This window comes from Macaca fascicularis, chromosome 9 (assembly GCF_037993035.2).
Source record: "Macaca fascicularis isolate 582-1 chromosome 9, T2T-MFA8v1.1".
NCBI classification, from domain to species: domain Eukaryota; kingdom Metazoa; phylum Chordata; class Mammalia; order Primates; family Cercopithecidae; genus Macaca; species Macaca fascicularis.
This window is the reverse complement of record NC_088383.1, coordinates 77,950,273-77,964,675: the sequence shown is the minus strand read 5'-3', so window position 1 is coordinate 77,964,675 and position 14,403 is coordinate 77,950,273. Positions and strand designations below refer to the sequence as shown.

At 42.9% G+C, this 14,403-nt stretch overlaps 1 protein-coding gene across 11 annotated transcripts in view; it reads left to right on the top strand.

Moving 5' to 3' along the window:
- TET1 (tet methylcytosine dioxygenase 1) overlaps nucleotides 1–14,403 on the top strand; it is a 139,452-nt gene that overhangs the window by 32,948 nt on the left and 92,101 nt on the right. For 7 of the 11 annotated variants that reach the window (XR_012417863.1, XR_012417862.1, XR_012417860.1 and 4 more), the window contains exon 3: nucleotides 8,709–8,762. Coding sequence is in view for 3 of the 11 variants with exons in the window: in XM_005565691.4 (XP_005565748.1) it covers nucleotides 8,709–8,762 (54 nt within the window). In the remaining 8 variants the exon portion in view is untranslated. Of the gene's footprint in view, nucleotides 1–7,996; nucleotides 8,178–8,207; nucleotides 8,497–8,708; nucleotides 8,763–14,403 lie in introns of those variants that run through there. The other 4 variants (XM_065521006.2, XM_065521004.2, XM_065521005.2 and 1 more) reach the window with 2 other exon arrangements.

Sequence of the window (14,403 nt, the reverse complement as noted above, 5' to 3'; positions counted from 1 at the left end):
CATCTCATTCTACATTATGTCATGAATATGTGGTTATTTGTTTGTGTCTCTTATAAGATGGTAGTTTCCGGGTGGGTGGCAACAATGACATTCCTCCAGTTATACACTCAGCACTATGTCTGCATAAGAGAGGTGCTCAAGGCCGGGGCACGGTGGCTCATGCCTGTAATTCCAGTACTTTCGGAGGCCAAGGCGGGTGAATCACGAGGTCAAGAGATCGAGACCATCCTGGCTAACGTAGTGAAACTCCGTCTCTACTAAATACACACAAAAAATTAGCTGGGCGTTGTGGCACGCACGTGTAATCCTAGCTACTCGGGAGGCTGAGGCAGGAGAATAGCTTGAACCTGGAAGGTGAAGATTGCAGTGAGCTGAGATCGCGCCGCTGCACTCCAGCCTGGCGACAGAGTGAAACTCCATCTCAAAAAAAAAAGAGGTGCTCAACATATATTACATTGTTTTAAGGGGTTTTGGTTATTAAATGGGGAAGGTCATTGTCAAAAACAAATTAATACATTTTAAAGAAAACATTTTTGGACCTGGGGTCTTTTAAGGTTCTTCAATAATTTTAAGTTCTCTGAAACGGAAGGGAAAAAATAAAGTGTTTTTTCTTTTTTTTTTTTAATTTTTAATTTTTTCACTTTTTGTGATGGAGTCTCGCTCAACATGTTGCCCAGGCTGGAGTGCAGTGGCGAGATCTCTGCTCACTCCAATTTATGCCTCCAGGGTTCAAGGGATTCTCTTGCCTCAGGCTCCTGAGTAGCTGGGACTACAGGTGTGCGCCACTATGCCCTGCTAACTTTTGTAGTAGTAGTATTATTTTCAGACAGAGTTTCGCTCTTGTTGCACAGGCTGGAGAGCAATGGTGCAACCTTGGCTCACTGCAACCTCCGCCTCTCAGGTTCAAGTCATTCTCCTGCCTCAGCCTCCTAAGTACCTGGGATTACAGGCGCCCACAACCACGCCCAGTAAATCTTTTGCATTTTTAGTAGAGACGGGGTTTCACTATGTTGGCCAGGCTGGTCTCAAACTCCTGACCTCAGGCAATCCACCTGCCTTGGCCTCCCAAAGTGCTGGGGTTACAGGCATGAACCACCGCGCCTGAGCTATTTTTTCTCTTTTTTGAGACAGAGTCTCTCTCTGTTGCCCAGGCAAGAGTCCAGTTGCAAGATTCCAGCTCACTGGAACTTGTGCCTCCTGGATTCAAGTGATTCTCCTGCCTCAGCCTCCTGACTAGCTGGGACTACAGGCATGCACCACCATACTTGGCTAATTTTTGTATTTTTAGTAAAGATGGGGTTCTACCATGTTGGCCAGGCTGGTCTCAAACTCCTGACCTCACATGATCCTCCCACCTTGGCCTCCCAAAGTACTGGGATTACAGGCATGAGGCACTGTGCCCAGCCCTGTTATTGGATTTTTCTGTCCAAATTTTGAATCTAGACTGACACAGGGAGTAGGCCTTCCACTTTCTAGTTGGTACAAAGAAGAGTTGAGAAATTTGGGAGAGGCAATAATTTCAGCCCCATTCTTACAACAGTTTGACTCAGTTGGTAACTGTTGAAGATTATTCACCTACTTTTTCCTCAATTCTTGCTTTAGAAGAGCCACCAAGGAACAGCTATTTTTACCAGCAGTAAGCAGAACTGCTGGAGGGAATCGGTAGATCTGGCCGCTTGGGAGGGTGGGGGAAGAGCAAGAGTAGCCTCAGGGAAAGGGGTCAGGGAGAGATCCATCAGGAAAGGCTCTGCTAGGGGACCAACCACTTACATTCTGACTATGTACTCAACACAGTCTTGCAAGGAGATTCTCCAGTGTTAGTCTTTCGGGTTCCTATGTGTCACAGGAAATAAAAACAAACCAGCTTTTTTAAATCTATGAGAAAGGCCGGGCACGGTGACTCAACGCCTGTACTCCCAGCACTTTGGGAGGGTGAGGTGGGCTGACCACTTGAGGTCAGGAGTTTAAGACCATCCTGGCCAACATCGTGAAACCTTATCTCTATTAAAAATACAAAAATTAGTCAGGCGTGGTGGCACGTGCCCATAATCCCAGCTACTCAGGAGGCTGAGGCAGGAGAATCGCTTGAACCCGGGAGGCAGAGGTTGCAGTGAGCCGAGATCTCACCATTGTACTCCAGCCTGGGCTACAGTACAAGACACTACCTCAAAAAAAAAAAAAAAAAAAGAAGAAGAAGAAGAAAAAAATTAGCTTGTTATGGTAGCACAGGCCTGTTCAGGACACTGATATGGGAGGACCACTTGAGCCCAGGAGTTCGAGGTTGCAGTGGGCTATGACTGGAGCACTGGACTCCAGCCTGGGCAAGAGAGTGAGACCTTATCAAAAAAAAAAAAAAAAAAAAAATCTGAAAGGTACGAGACATTATTTTCTTATTCCTTAAATTATTTTAAAGTTTTTAATTTTTATGGGTACATAGTACGTGTGTGTACTTATTCTTATTGATTGGAAGTTTATAATAGATGGTTCTTGGAATATCTTCAGTTATCACTGCAAAAGTTGTAGCCCCCAAAATCAGAAGAAAAATAAAGGATTTCTTGGGAGAGGAGAGTGCAGGACACATTGGAATGATACTGTGTTTGGGTCTTCAGTCTTGAGGAAAGGTGAATTACTCCTGAGACTAATCTGGAAGAAGATTTCTCCTAGTATGCTGCTGTTGTTTTAATCTAAATAGTTTGTACTTCGAGTTTCTTGTTGATCCAGAGGTGCATATACCCAGAAAGAGAAGTACAGTTTTGGAATTATTCATAGTTTTAATCCTGAGGGCATAACACACACACATTCTTTTTTTTTTTTTGAGACGAAGTCTCGCTCTGTCGTCCAGGCTGGAGTGCAGTGGTGCTATCTCAGCTCACTGCAAGCTCCGCCTCCCGGGTTCCCGCCATTCTTCTGCCTCAGCCTCCCGAGTAGCTGGACTACAGGAGCCCGCCACCTCGCCCGCCTAATTTTTTTGTATTTTTAGTAGAGACGGGGTTTCACTGTGTTAGCCAGGGTGGTCTCGATCTCCTGATCTCGTGATCCTCCCACCTCAGCTTCCCAAAGTGCTGGGATTACAGTCGTGAGCCACCGCACCCGACCCACACTTTTTTTTTTTTTTTTTTTGAGGTATAGTCTCACTCAGCCACCCAGGCTGGAGTGCACTGGCGTGATTTCGGCTTACTTGCCGAATTGCTTGAAACTCCCCTTGCCGGTTTCAAGGAATTCTCTTGCATCAGCCTCCGGTGTAGCTGGGATTACAGGCAAGCGCCACCATGTCTGGCTAATTTTTGTATATTTAGTAGAGTCAGGGTTTCAGCATGTTGGTCAGGCTGGTCTTGAACTCCTAACCTTGTGATCGGCCTGCAGTGACCTCCCAAAGTGTTGGTATTACAGGCGTGAGCCACTGCGCCTGGCCAAAACATATATATATATATATTTTTTTTTTTTTTTTTTTTTTCTTCTTCTTCTTCTTTTGAGACAGTCTCGTCCTGTTGCCCAGGCTGCAGTGCAGTGTCGCTATCTCAGCTCACTACAAACTCTGCCTTCTGGGTTCCAGCAATTCTCCTGCCTCAGGCTCCCGAGTAGCTGAGATTACAGGCACATGTCACTACACCCAGCCGAAGATATTTCTTTTAAGGTTATTTTAGGATATTTACAAATGTGTTTTGTTGGATATTGAAAATGAAGAGAATTTGTAGAGAGAGCTGTATAGATGGTTAGAAGTGGGGAGCAACTCAAGTTCTATATATTTTCATATTTTTTCTGTATATTAATAAACATCTTATGGTACATGCTCAAGTCAAGTTCTAACCTGCTATGCAAGCTGAGATATTTTTACCTCTTTGGGCCTCTGGAAATTATTTCATAGCTAATATTTAATTTTTTGGTAGAGATGCAGTCTCCGCTATGTAGCTTAGGCTGGCCTTGAAATCCTGGGCTTAAGTGATCCTCCAACCTTGGCCTCTCAAGTGCTTGGATTGCAAATGTGAGCCACCTGGCCTCTGCTCAGAATTTCTGACTATTCTCTCGCATCAAAACTCGCCCAGAGCTCAGACCATCAAATCACTTAGTATAGGAATTGAAACACCTGATAGAGATTACCAATCCATTCTGTGTTCAAACAAGTATAGATCTTCATGGTGAAGCGTCAATTTGATTATGAAAGTTCATTAACTTTCATATATAGCTAGGATGAGCCTTGGCTTTATTTATTATCTAATTTTACAGAAGAGTGCACACAGGCCTTTGATGTTTGCTTAGGTTGTCAAGTGCAATGTTGTATGGCTTCATGAGTGTTCTATACAGTGAAAACACCTGTCTTTGGGTCTTTAAAAAACAGACCTCTCACCAATATAGATATTCCGTACACCTAACCCTCTGAGCCTGGTTTCATTTTGTTTTATTTTAGTGAACACACAGCTAAGGGATTGATTTTTTTTTTTTTTTTTTTTTTTTGAGATGGAGTCTCGTTCTGTTGCCCAGGCTGGAGTGCAGTGGCACGATCTCGGCTCACTGCAACCTTCACCTCCCAGGTTCAGGTGATCCTCCTGCTTCAGTCTCCTGAGTAGCTGGGACTATAGGTGTGCACCACCACTCCTGGCTAATTTTTGTATTTTTAGTAGAGACAGGGTTTCACCATGTTGGCCAGGCTGGTCTCGAACTCCTGACCTGAAGTGATCAACCTGCCTCAGCCTTCCAAAGTGCTAGGATTACAGGCCTGAGCCACCGCACCTGGCTGATTGATTTAAATTATACAATTATATCATAATATACCATGGCCACTTTACTAAATGTTGAACAACTAACCTGGATAAAATGTTGATGTTTTTAAAGTTATATTCAAACATTCAAGAGAAGAGGCATAATGTGTAACTGAAATGCAAGGCACTTCAAGAAACGTAGGGCTACCCTTGTGCATAGCTGATGGGAATGTAAAACGGTGCAGCTGCTCTGGTAAACAATTTGGTAGTTCCTCAGAAAGTTAAACATAGCCTTATCATATGATCCAGCAATTCCACTCTGAGGTATATACTACTTGTATACCTACTTGTACACCTATATTCATAGCAGTAATATTCACAATCACCAAAAAGTACTAACAACCCAAATGTCTAACAACAGAATAATGGAAAAACAAAACGTGTTATGTACATACAAAGAAATATTGTTCAGCCTTCAAAATGAATGAAATTCTGATACATTCTACAACATGGATGAACCTTGTAAATATTATGCTATTAATAAGTGAAGCAAAGAGAAACAGAAAGAAAAATACTATACGAAAAATACTATATGATTCCAATTATAAGAGGTACTTAGAGTAGTCCATTTCATAGACAGAAAGTAGAATGGAAGTTAGTATGGGCTGGGGGAAGGCAAATGAGGAGTTACTGTTTAATGGGTATGGAGTTTCTGTTTACAAGGAGGAAAACGTTCTGGAAATGGAGAGGTGATAGTTGCACAGCATTGTGAATGTACTTAATGTCATTGAACAATACACTTAAAAATAGTTAAAATGGGCCAGGCATGTTGGCTCACCCCTGTAATCCCAGCACTTTGGAAGGCCAAGGTGGGTGGATCACCTGAGGTCAGGAGTTCAAGACCAGCCTGACCAAAATGGTGAAATCCCGTGTCTACTAAAAAATACAAAAAATTAGCCAGACATGATGGTGGGTGCCTGTGATCCCAGCTACTTGGAAGGCTGAGGCAGGAGAATTGCTTGAACCTGGGAGACAGAGGTTGCAGTGAGCCAAGATCGCAACCACTGCACTCCAGCCTCGGTGTGACCAAGTAAGGCTCCGTCTCAAAAAAAAGTTGTTAAAATGAGGCTGGGTGCGGTGGCTTACTCCTGTAATCCCAACACTTTGGGAGGCCAAGGCGGGCGGATCACCTGAGGTCAGGAGATTGAAACCAGCCTGCCCAACATGGCGAAACCCCGTCTCTACTAAAAATACAAAAAATTAGCCAGGTGTGATGGTGCATGCCTGTAATCCCAGCTCAGGAGACTGAGGCAGGAGAATCATTTGAACCTGGGAGGCGGAGGTTGCAGTGAGCTAAGATCATGCCATTGCACCTGGGCGACAAGAGTGAAACTCTATCTCCAAAAAAAAAAAAAAAAAAAAAAGTTAATGATAAATTTTATGTTATGTATATTTCATCACAGTTTTTTTTTTTAATCACCAAAAATGGGGGGATGTACAGCTAAAAGATTTTGTACCTATTTTCAAATCTTACTGTATTTGATGATTTTTCTGCCTGTTTCAATGCTGCTTTATTCCTCACAGAGAGCTTCTTAGAGGTAGTGTGGGCTTAGTGTGTGCAAAGTTGCACTGGTTGATGTGCATAATTCAGAGTCCAATTGGTTTTGTTACAAGTGTTGAAGGAAGAGTTGAGAACTCCATATTCTATCCATTAGGCTTTATTTTTCTTTTTTTCTTTTTTTTTTTTTTTGGAGACGGAGTCTCGCTCAGCCATCTAGGCTGGAGTGCAGTGGTGCTCACTGCAACCACTGTCTCCCGGGTTCAAGCGATTCTCCTGTCTCAGCCTCCTGAGTAGATGGGATTACAGGCACCCACCATCATGCCCGGCTAATTTTTGTATTTTAGTAGAGACAGCGTTTCATGTTGGCCAGGCTGGTCTCAAACGCCTGACCTCAGATGATCCTCCTGCCTCAGCCTCCCAAAGGGTTAGGATTACAGGCATGAGCCACCGTGTCCGGCCAGTAGTTTTTTTCTTACATGAGATTGTTAAAAATGTGGGTGAGGAGTGGGTGAGTGAGAGGTAATTTAAAAGTGGAAAAACAGCGCATGCTGGACTTCACGTTCCAAAATGAAAAGCATGCTTTTGTGGCAAACTGAAAGGCTAGGAATCAAGGGTGATGAAATGCAGGCCTTCCGGCCCTCACTCTGTTCCCGATTTCTGGTTGTGGGAATCTGTTCTGAATCCAACTGCAAGTGGAAAACCCATCTTTGGCTGAGCAGCCGGGGAGGCCCTCCTGCCAATCCCCCAAATGTGCTGCTGAAACTTTGGCCCTGCAAGGCTGGAGCTAGGGCTGTCTTCCCCAGATCTATGCAGCTGTCAAGGTGGCTGTGATGGGACTGTGACTGCCCTCTGCACTGCATTTTGGCAGTGACCTTGAGACCAGCCAGCTCACCACAGCTGTCCTGCTCTGCTGCCGCTGTTGCAATGCCAGGTGGCTAAGAGGGGTGGTGGGGGGCACGGCTCCTGGTCCAGCTTTCCCAGTGTCTGGCAGGTGCCAGCTGTGGTGCCAGCTGTCCCACTGCCTACCACCCACTGTGTGTGGGGGCAGTCCAGGTGTATGTTGGGAGATGGTGGCTTGTTCTACCCCTGGCTCAGGTCCTGATCCCTAGGAAGTGGGTGGTTCTGTCTGACCGCGAGTCTGGTGCACAGACCGGCCCCACGGACTTGCTTGGCAGGTCTGCGGATATAGATGCTCAGTGACAGTTGATCTTGGGAGACAGAAGAGCCAAAGGTATCCGTTTATCCCGAAGATATGAGTCCTAATTTTCCTTCTGGTAGGGGAGAATTTTTATTTGGAAATGAAGGTCATCAGAAATGCCCAGAGCAAGAGAGAGAAAGTCCTTTCTCTCTAGCCACTCAGAGTGGCAAGTGTATTTTGAAAACTCCTCCCCTTCTTTTTGTCCTCATCCTGTCCTTTTCCTTTTCAGTGGCTTTACTGTTATTTTTTAATTTGCCATTGTCATTGGACATTTATTGACAGAAATCAAATTGCTGTGTTTCTGGGCAAGGCGCCTGCTGCAAAGAGGTGTGGTTCCCGAGGAATGAGACATGCAGCCCAACAGCTGAGCCTACACTGTCCTCACATAACCTCCCTGCCTTAAATATCGCCAATATTTAGCCTTGCCTTATAAAGTAAAAATGCACAATACCTTCCAGAGTTTCAGCAAGCCCAAATGCCCCCCTAGGCTCAGTTATGTCTCCTGTACATTGGAGGCACAGCAGCGCACCCCTCCCCCATGCAGACCTGCTCTCGGAGCCGCCAAGAGGTTACTAATCAGGAAGGCTCTGCCATCGATCCAATGGTGGTGACCTGGGGGATTTGTGTGCATTGTTTTTGCTGAAGCCTCCTGTGATTTCGGCGCGACCAGATCCTCTGCAGCGAACTCCATGTCGCAGCTTGTGGCTGCCTGTGTCCTGTGGTGAGAGCCGAGCCGCACAGGAGATCCTTTGTCTAGGAAGGGCTAGGCTGAGAAGATCACTTTGGAGTTGCTAAGCTCTGCATTGCCATTGGCTGCACTCTTTGTGGGGCTGTTTTTGCAAAAGGCATGCCCAGCACGTCTACAGTGCTGGCAGGCCAGGGCTGCCTTTAAACACCATGATAATAATACCAAAAAGCAGTTTGCAGAACTGTTCCACTGTAGAGGCTTCCTCTGCAGAAGCAAGCAAGATGGCTACCTCGTGGGCTTCGCTGTGAAGAATGCAGAGGCTAATTAAGACAGACTTTAAGGGGAAAAAAGGGTATTTCCCTACTCAATATTTATGCAAGATTTTTTTTAGTGACTTTTAAAGTATACATTTTACATACGCTCTTTAGGTTCTGCCTAGCAAACATGTTGATGATTTTAAATGGTGTAAATAGTTTTACAGAGAAATAGCCAAAAATTTTGGGGATGTGGGAGCTGATTTTATTTCTTAAACAGAGGCTCATTTTGCAATTTGATTTTTTTTAGGTTATAAAGGAAAACAAGAGGCCCCAGAGGGAAAAGAAGCCCAAAGTTTTAAAGGTAATCAGCTGTTGATTAAATAATATTTCATTATTTTTCCATTTCATATAGTATTTTTCTGCACTTGGGTATATTTGGAGTACAGTATATGTGAATTCTCCCAGATTTTCAGTAGATGGATGAATTTCCACTCAACTAAAGTGTTTTCTCTTTTTTTTTTTTTTGATGTGCTGCATAATGTGCATATTAGCATCCTTTATTTTCAACTCCACACAAGTCTACAGAAGGAAAAGTTTGTATGCAGAGGGTTGTGAATAAAATTTGTTTTTCTTTATAGCTCCCTTTGTAGCATCTGCATTTGTGGTGTTGCACCAGTGTGTAAACTTAAGCCCTTTAGAAGAAAGGCACTATTTGAAGTTGACATCTATGATCCATTGTGATTTTAATAGACTGTCCATTAAAGGCTATTTTAAAATGTATGATTCTTTTCCAAAGAAAAAGGTCCTTAGAGATTTTAGTTAAACTTAATGTGTAAGTCATGGAGATCTTACAGCCAAATTATAGTTGTTTAATCTCAAATTCTCATAATATCATCTTTAATTTTGGCTTTCATGGAGCCATAAGAATATGCATGTTTTCTTTATTTTCTGTAGTTTGCCTGATGAGTATTTAGTGGTAACCTAATTCAGTTATAAGCTCACAGTCTGTGTGATGAGATTTGTACAGTGTTTAGAAGGGTTAATTTAAAAGCATATGGCATCACTAAAAGTTCAAGGCTAGCTTTAGTCTAGCAAATAGGTGCTTATGTGTTTAAGATTTCAAGTGGTGTATTGCTATTAGAAATGTAAGCAACCTTTGCAAGCCACCTTTTAAATTCATGAAGAAATACTAAGCAATAAAATGACTTGTCTTTAATTATTTTGTGTACATTTAATTTAAAATAGTTTTACCTAATCCTAGCTTTCCTTTTTTACATATAAAGTTTTAGCACTCAAAGAGGAACAACATGTTGAACTATGAATGTGGCAGAATTTTATTTCATTTGTTGCCCCAGTGTGTAACTTGAAAATGTTGACACGGAGAACCAAACCTTGCCCTGCTTTCAAATTTGCCTGACCACATTGAGTTTCTGCTTCCTGTGTATATACAGCGTTTTCATGTACCAGTTTCATCAACCAACAAGTATTTATTTAATATTTACCACACAGTCAGCAATGTGCTAGGCACTGTGAAATGAATGAAATTGCTTGACACAAATTTTCACTGGGCCTGGACAAATAGAATCATGGTTATTCTCAAGGTAAATTAAACCCTTTTCTGTTTTTCTTCTTTGTGCTGATCCATCAACTCCCTTTTTCTCCTTTTCCTTCCAACAAAGATAGAAGTTTATCATTAAAACCTCCTTCTATACTTTCTGTCTTGGCTATATCCATCTCAGGCATTTTGTGAGAAATAGTTGTAGTCTTACTCTTATAAATGGCTCTCATTTGTTGGAGTTGTCGATGGGGGTTAGCAGGAGAAAGGGATAGACTACATGGAGAAAACTAATACAGACCAAGCCTAGTATCTATATCTTCTCCTGCCTTGGCTAGGAAGTAGAATTGGACTTTGAGAATGCAATTTAATTCTATGTTTATTTTGTTAGATTGTGAGTGTCCTGTCACCTGAAATAAATTTAAAAAGTAAATATACCATGTGTTGCTTTTTGGAATCATGGTAGTGGACTCTGACTTAAAAGAAAAAGAAAAAAAGTACCTGTGGGTGGCCACATTTCATCTGCAACAGCAAGCAGAACCAAATTGTTGCTCACGTTCCTCTATAGTTAGCAATTGTTGTACAAGAGCAGGAAAATATTCTAAAAGGAAAAAAATTTCTGATGTTGGCATTTAAAAATGTTTTTCTACACTTTCTGTTAGACATAATTTTTTTCTCATCCAAAGAAAGCTTTGTTTCTCTGCTTCACAGTAGAAATGCTAAAAAAAAAAAAAAACTTTTGGATTTTAGCTTGATGTGTATAAAATTCATAGAGCAAATGTAGAATATTATATAATCCTATAGGAGACATAAGAAAATGAAACCTGTGTTTGGGAAGGAGAGTGGGAGAGGAATACAACTATCAGCTTAAGGTTTTATGAGTGAGGACTTCAGCGTTCTAGGAGGATGCTTCCTGGGGGACCAGTGATGGGAATCTCACAGGTTATGATTTGATCTTCCATCATAATTTGCTGTCTTTACATTTGGCATTATTCCAGAAATTTAGTCTGCTTCCTGTGAAATCTCCTGGATCATTTACTCTTTGTCAGTGTGGATGCTGCAGGTGTCCTGATTGACTTTTCATTTTCATCATGTATTAGAAAGTAGTTGGATAGGTGAAGAACGTGATTCAAGAAGTTGGGTATAGAATTTGAGACTTGTTTCATCCTATACTGATCTGAACCTGATAACTACTGAATCTAGTTGTGGGGCTGAAATTGGCTGGAATGTCTTATATCCCTCTCCTCTTAAAAACATACCTATTATCCACCAGGTGTGATGACTCATCCGTGTAATCCCAGAAGTTTGGGAGGCCAAGGCAGGAGGATTGCCTGAGGCCAGGAGTTTAACACCAGCCCGCAAAACATAGCAAAATCCTGTGTCTATGAAAAATTTAAAAATTAGCTGGATGCGATGGCATGCACTTGTAGTCATAGCTACTCATGAGCCTGAGGAGGGAGGATCGCTTGAGCCTAGGAGTTGGAGGCTGCAGTGAGCTATAATCACATGAGCTATATGCACTCCAGCCTTAGCGGTAGAATCAGACCTTGTCTCCAAAAAAAAAAAGGAAACTATTATCCTTATTTATACCTATATTCATTCTATTGTACTTCAAAATTAAAAACTAAATAGTGATCTAAATCCTGATTAGAGATTCTTCCTGTAGCTGAAATGATAGTTCTGGCCAAAGCACTTTAAAGGCCAGAATGGGTATCAGCTAATGGTGCACCAGTGGTGGGTGGGGGTGGCTCAGCATCAGCTTCCTATTCAAACCTATTGGTGATCACTAGTTATTTTCATACATAGATGACATCTTGTTAGCAATGTTATTATTGGAAACACAAGCATTTCCTTGACTCTTGATCTAGGTAGAGATGTGGTCTAATTCCAGTCCTTGAATCATGAACTTGGCCTTTTAAGTGATGTGGTTTAGAATTCCTCTTGGAAGAAACCTTTGTGTAAATAACTTTTACTTTGCGGGGCGCGGTGGCTCAAGCCTGTAATCCCAGCACTTTGGGAGGCCGAGACAGGCGGATCACGAGGTCAGGAGATCGAGACCATCCTGGCTAACACGGTGAAACCCCGTCTCTACTAAAAATACAAAAAAACTAGCCGGGCGAGGTGGCGGGCGTCTGTAGTCCCAGCTACTGGGGAGGCTGAGGCAGGAGAATGGCGTGAACCCGGGAGGTGGAGCTTGCAGTGAGCTGAGATCCGGCCACTGCACTCCAGCCTGGGTGACAGAGCAAGACTCCGTCTCAAAAAAAAAAAAAAAAACTTTTACTTTGTGTGTGTGTGGTGGGGGCAGGTAAGTAGGAGTGTATATTCCCTTTAAGAAAGTCGATTTTAAGGTGATATTAATTTTGTTAGATTGTTAGTCGTTGTCCCCAGAGAAAATCAGACAGCACAGTCGATTGGGGGTTTGAACAGAGTTTAATAAATGAATTACTTTAAATGGTGTGGGGAGGGTTAAGGAAAGAACTAAGGATGGTGAAGAAATCCAGGTCTAATGAAGCCAGAGCTATTACTAATCCTAGGCCTGAAGGGGGATGGTGACTGGGAACCAGGTAATGTAGCTCCAGCTGAGTAGAGGAAGCATGGGCTGGAACCTTTGGTAAAGAGATGCTCTTGCAAGGAGTCAAGGAGGGGGTGGGTGTGGGATAAATGCCCTGCTCTCCAGTCTCTTGCTGCTTTGACTGGTTGATCCCAATGGGGAGCCAGAGTGAAAGGGGAGACTTCTGATGCAGTACACGCTGGTCAGCCTTCTGGGACGTGTAAGAGGGTTATGGAAGGTGGAATGTAGGCCTGGAAGGGAAAACAACATGCTGAGCATGACTACTGACCACAGGGGTAGCATGGTAGGGTGAACAATAGTACTAGAACCATGGTTATGTAAGATGGTAACATTAGGCAAAGATGGCTGAGGAGTATGTAAGAACTCTATACTATTTTTGCAACTCATCTGTAAATCTAAAATTATTTCGAAATAAGCATGAGCATCCTTGAGGGGATGCATTTCTACATTCTGTAATTAGTCTTTTTGGCTGGTAAGGAATATTTTCTAGCTATTTAATTATAAAATATCATCACAGTAGTATTTGGAAGAGCTGGGTGAACAAATATAAAGAAATGTCAGTGAATATTAAACCAGGAGAGTGTCTCCAGAGGCTGATTTTAGAAAGGCAAAATGGAAACTAAGGGATCTTCCTGCAGGGTTTGGCACTAACTTGTTCTTCTCTGTTTCCTTCATTCCTTGATGACGCTGATAAAGAACAAGTGGGGCTGGGCGCAGTGGCTCATGCCTGTAATCCCAACACATTGGGAGGCCGAGGCGGGCAGATCACCTGAGGTCGGGTGTTCGAGACCAGCCTGACCAACAGACAGAAACCCCCATGTCTACTAAAAATACAAAATTAGCCAGGCGCAGTGGCTCATGCCTGTAATCCCAGCTACTCGGGAGGCTGAGATAGGAGAATCACTTGAATCCAGGAGGTGGAGGTTACAGTGAGGAAACAAGCAAAAATTGCCGAGATGATGAAGGAAAACATCATCCAGGGAAAGTTACTTAATGTTCCAATAATTTATAAATTGTTTTTATTGAATTTATTTATTTATTTGAGACAGAGTCTCAATCTGTCGCTAAGGCTGGAGTGCAGTCGTGCAATCTTGGCTCACTGCAACCTCTGCCACCTGGGTTCAAATGATTCTCCTTCCTCAGCCTACTGAGTAACTGGGATTACATGCATGTGCCACCACGCCCAGCTAATTCTTTTTTTTTTTTTTTTTTTTTTTTTTTGTATTTTTAGTAGAGACGTGGTTTTGCCAGGCTGGCCAGGCTGGTCTCAAACTCCTGGCCTCAAGTGATATACCCACTTCAGCCTCCCAAAATGCTGGGATTACAGGCATGAGCAACCATGCCTAGCCCATATATTATTTTTATATATACTAGACCAGTGCTGGTTTAAAAGGACTAAATTATATGCTGGTTATGTTTGTTTGTTGTTTGTTTGTTGAGCTGAGGTCTTGCTGTGCTGCCCAGGCTGGTTTTCAACGCCTGGGCTCAAACTATTGTCCTTTCTCATTCTCCTGAGTAGCTAGGATTACAGCTACCCTCCCCTGCTAAAATTACTAAATTAGATACAATTGAGTTACATTGTTTATTTTAAAATTCTATTAAGCTATAAATAGGCCAGGTGCGGTGGCTCATGCCTGTAATCCCAACACTTTGAGAGGCCGAGACGAGTGGATCACTTGAGGTCAGGAGTTCAAGACCACCCTGGCCAACATGGTAAAACCCTGTCTCTACTAAAAATACAAATATTCACCAGGTGTGGTAGCAGGTGACTGTAATCTCAGCTAATTGGGAGGCTGAGGCAGGAGAATCACTTGAACATGGAAGGCGGAGGTGGCAGTCAGCCGAGATTGTGCCACTGCACTCCATCCTGGGCCA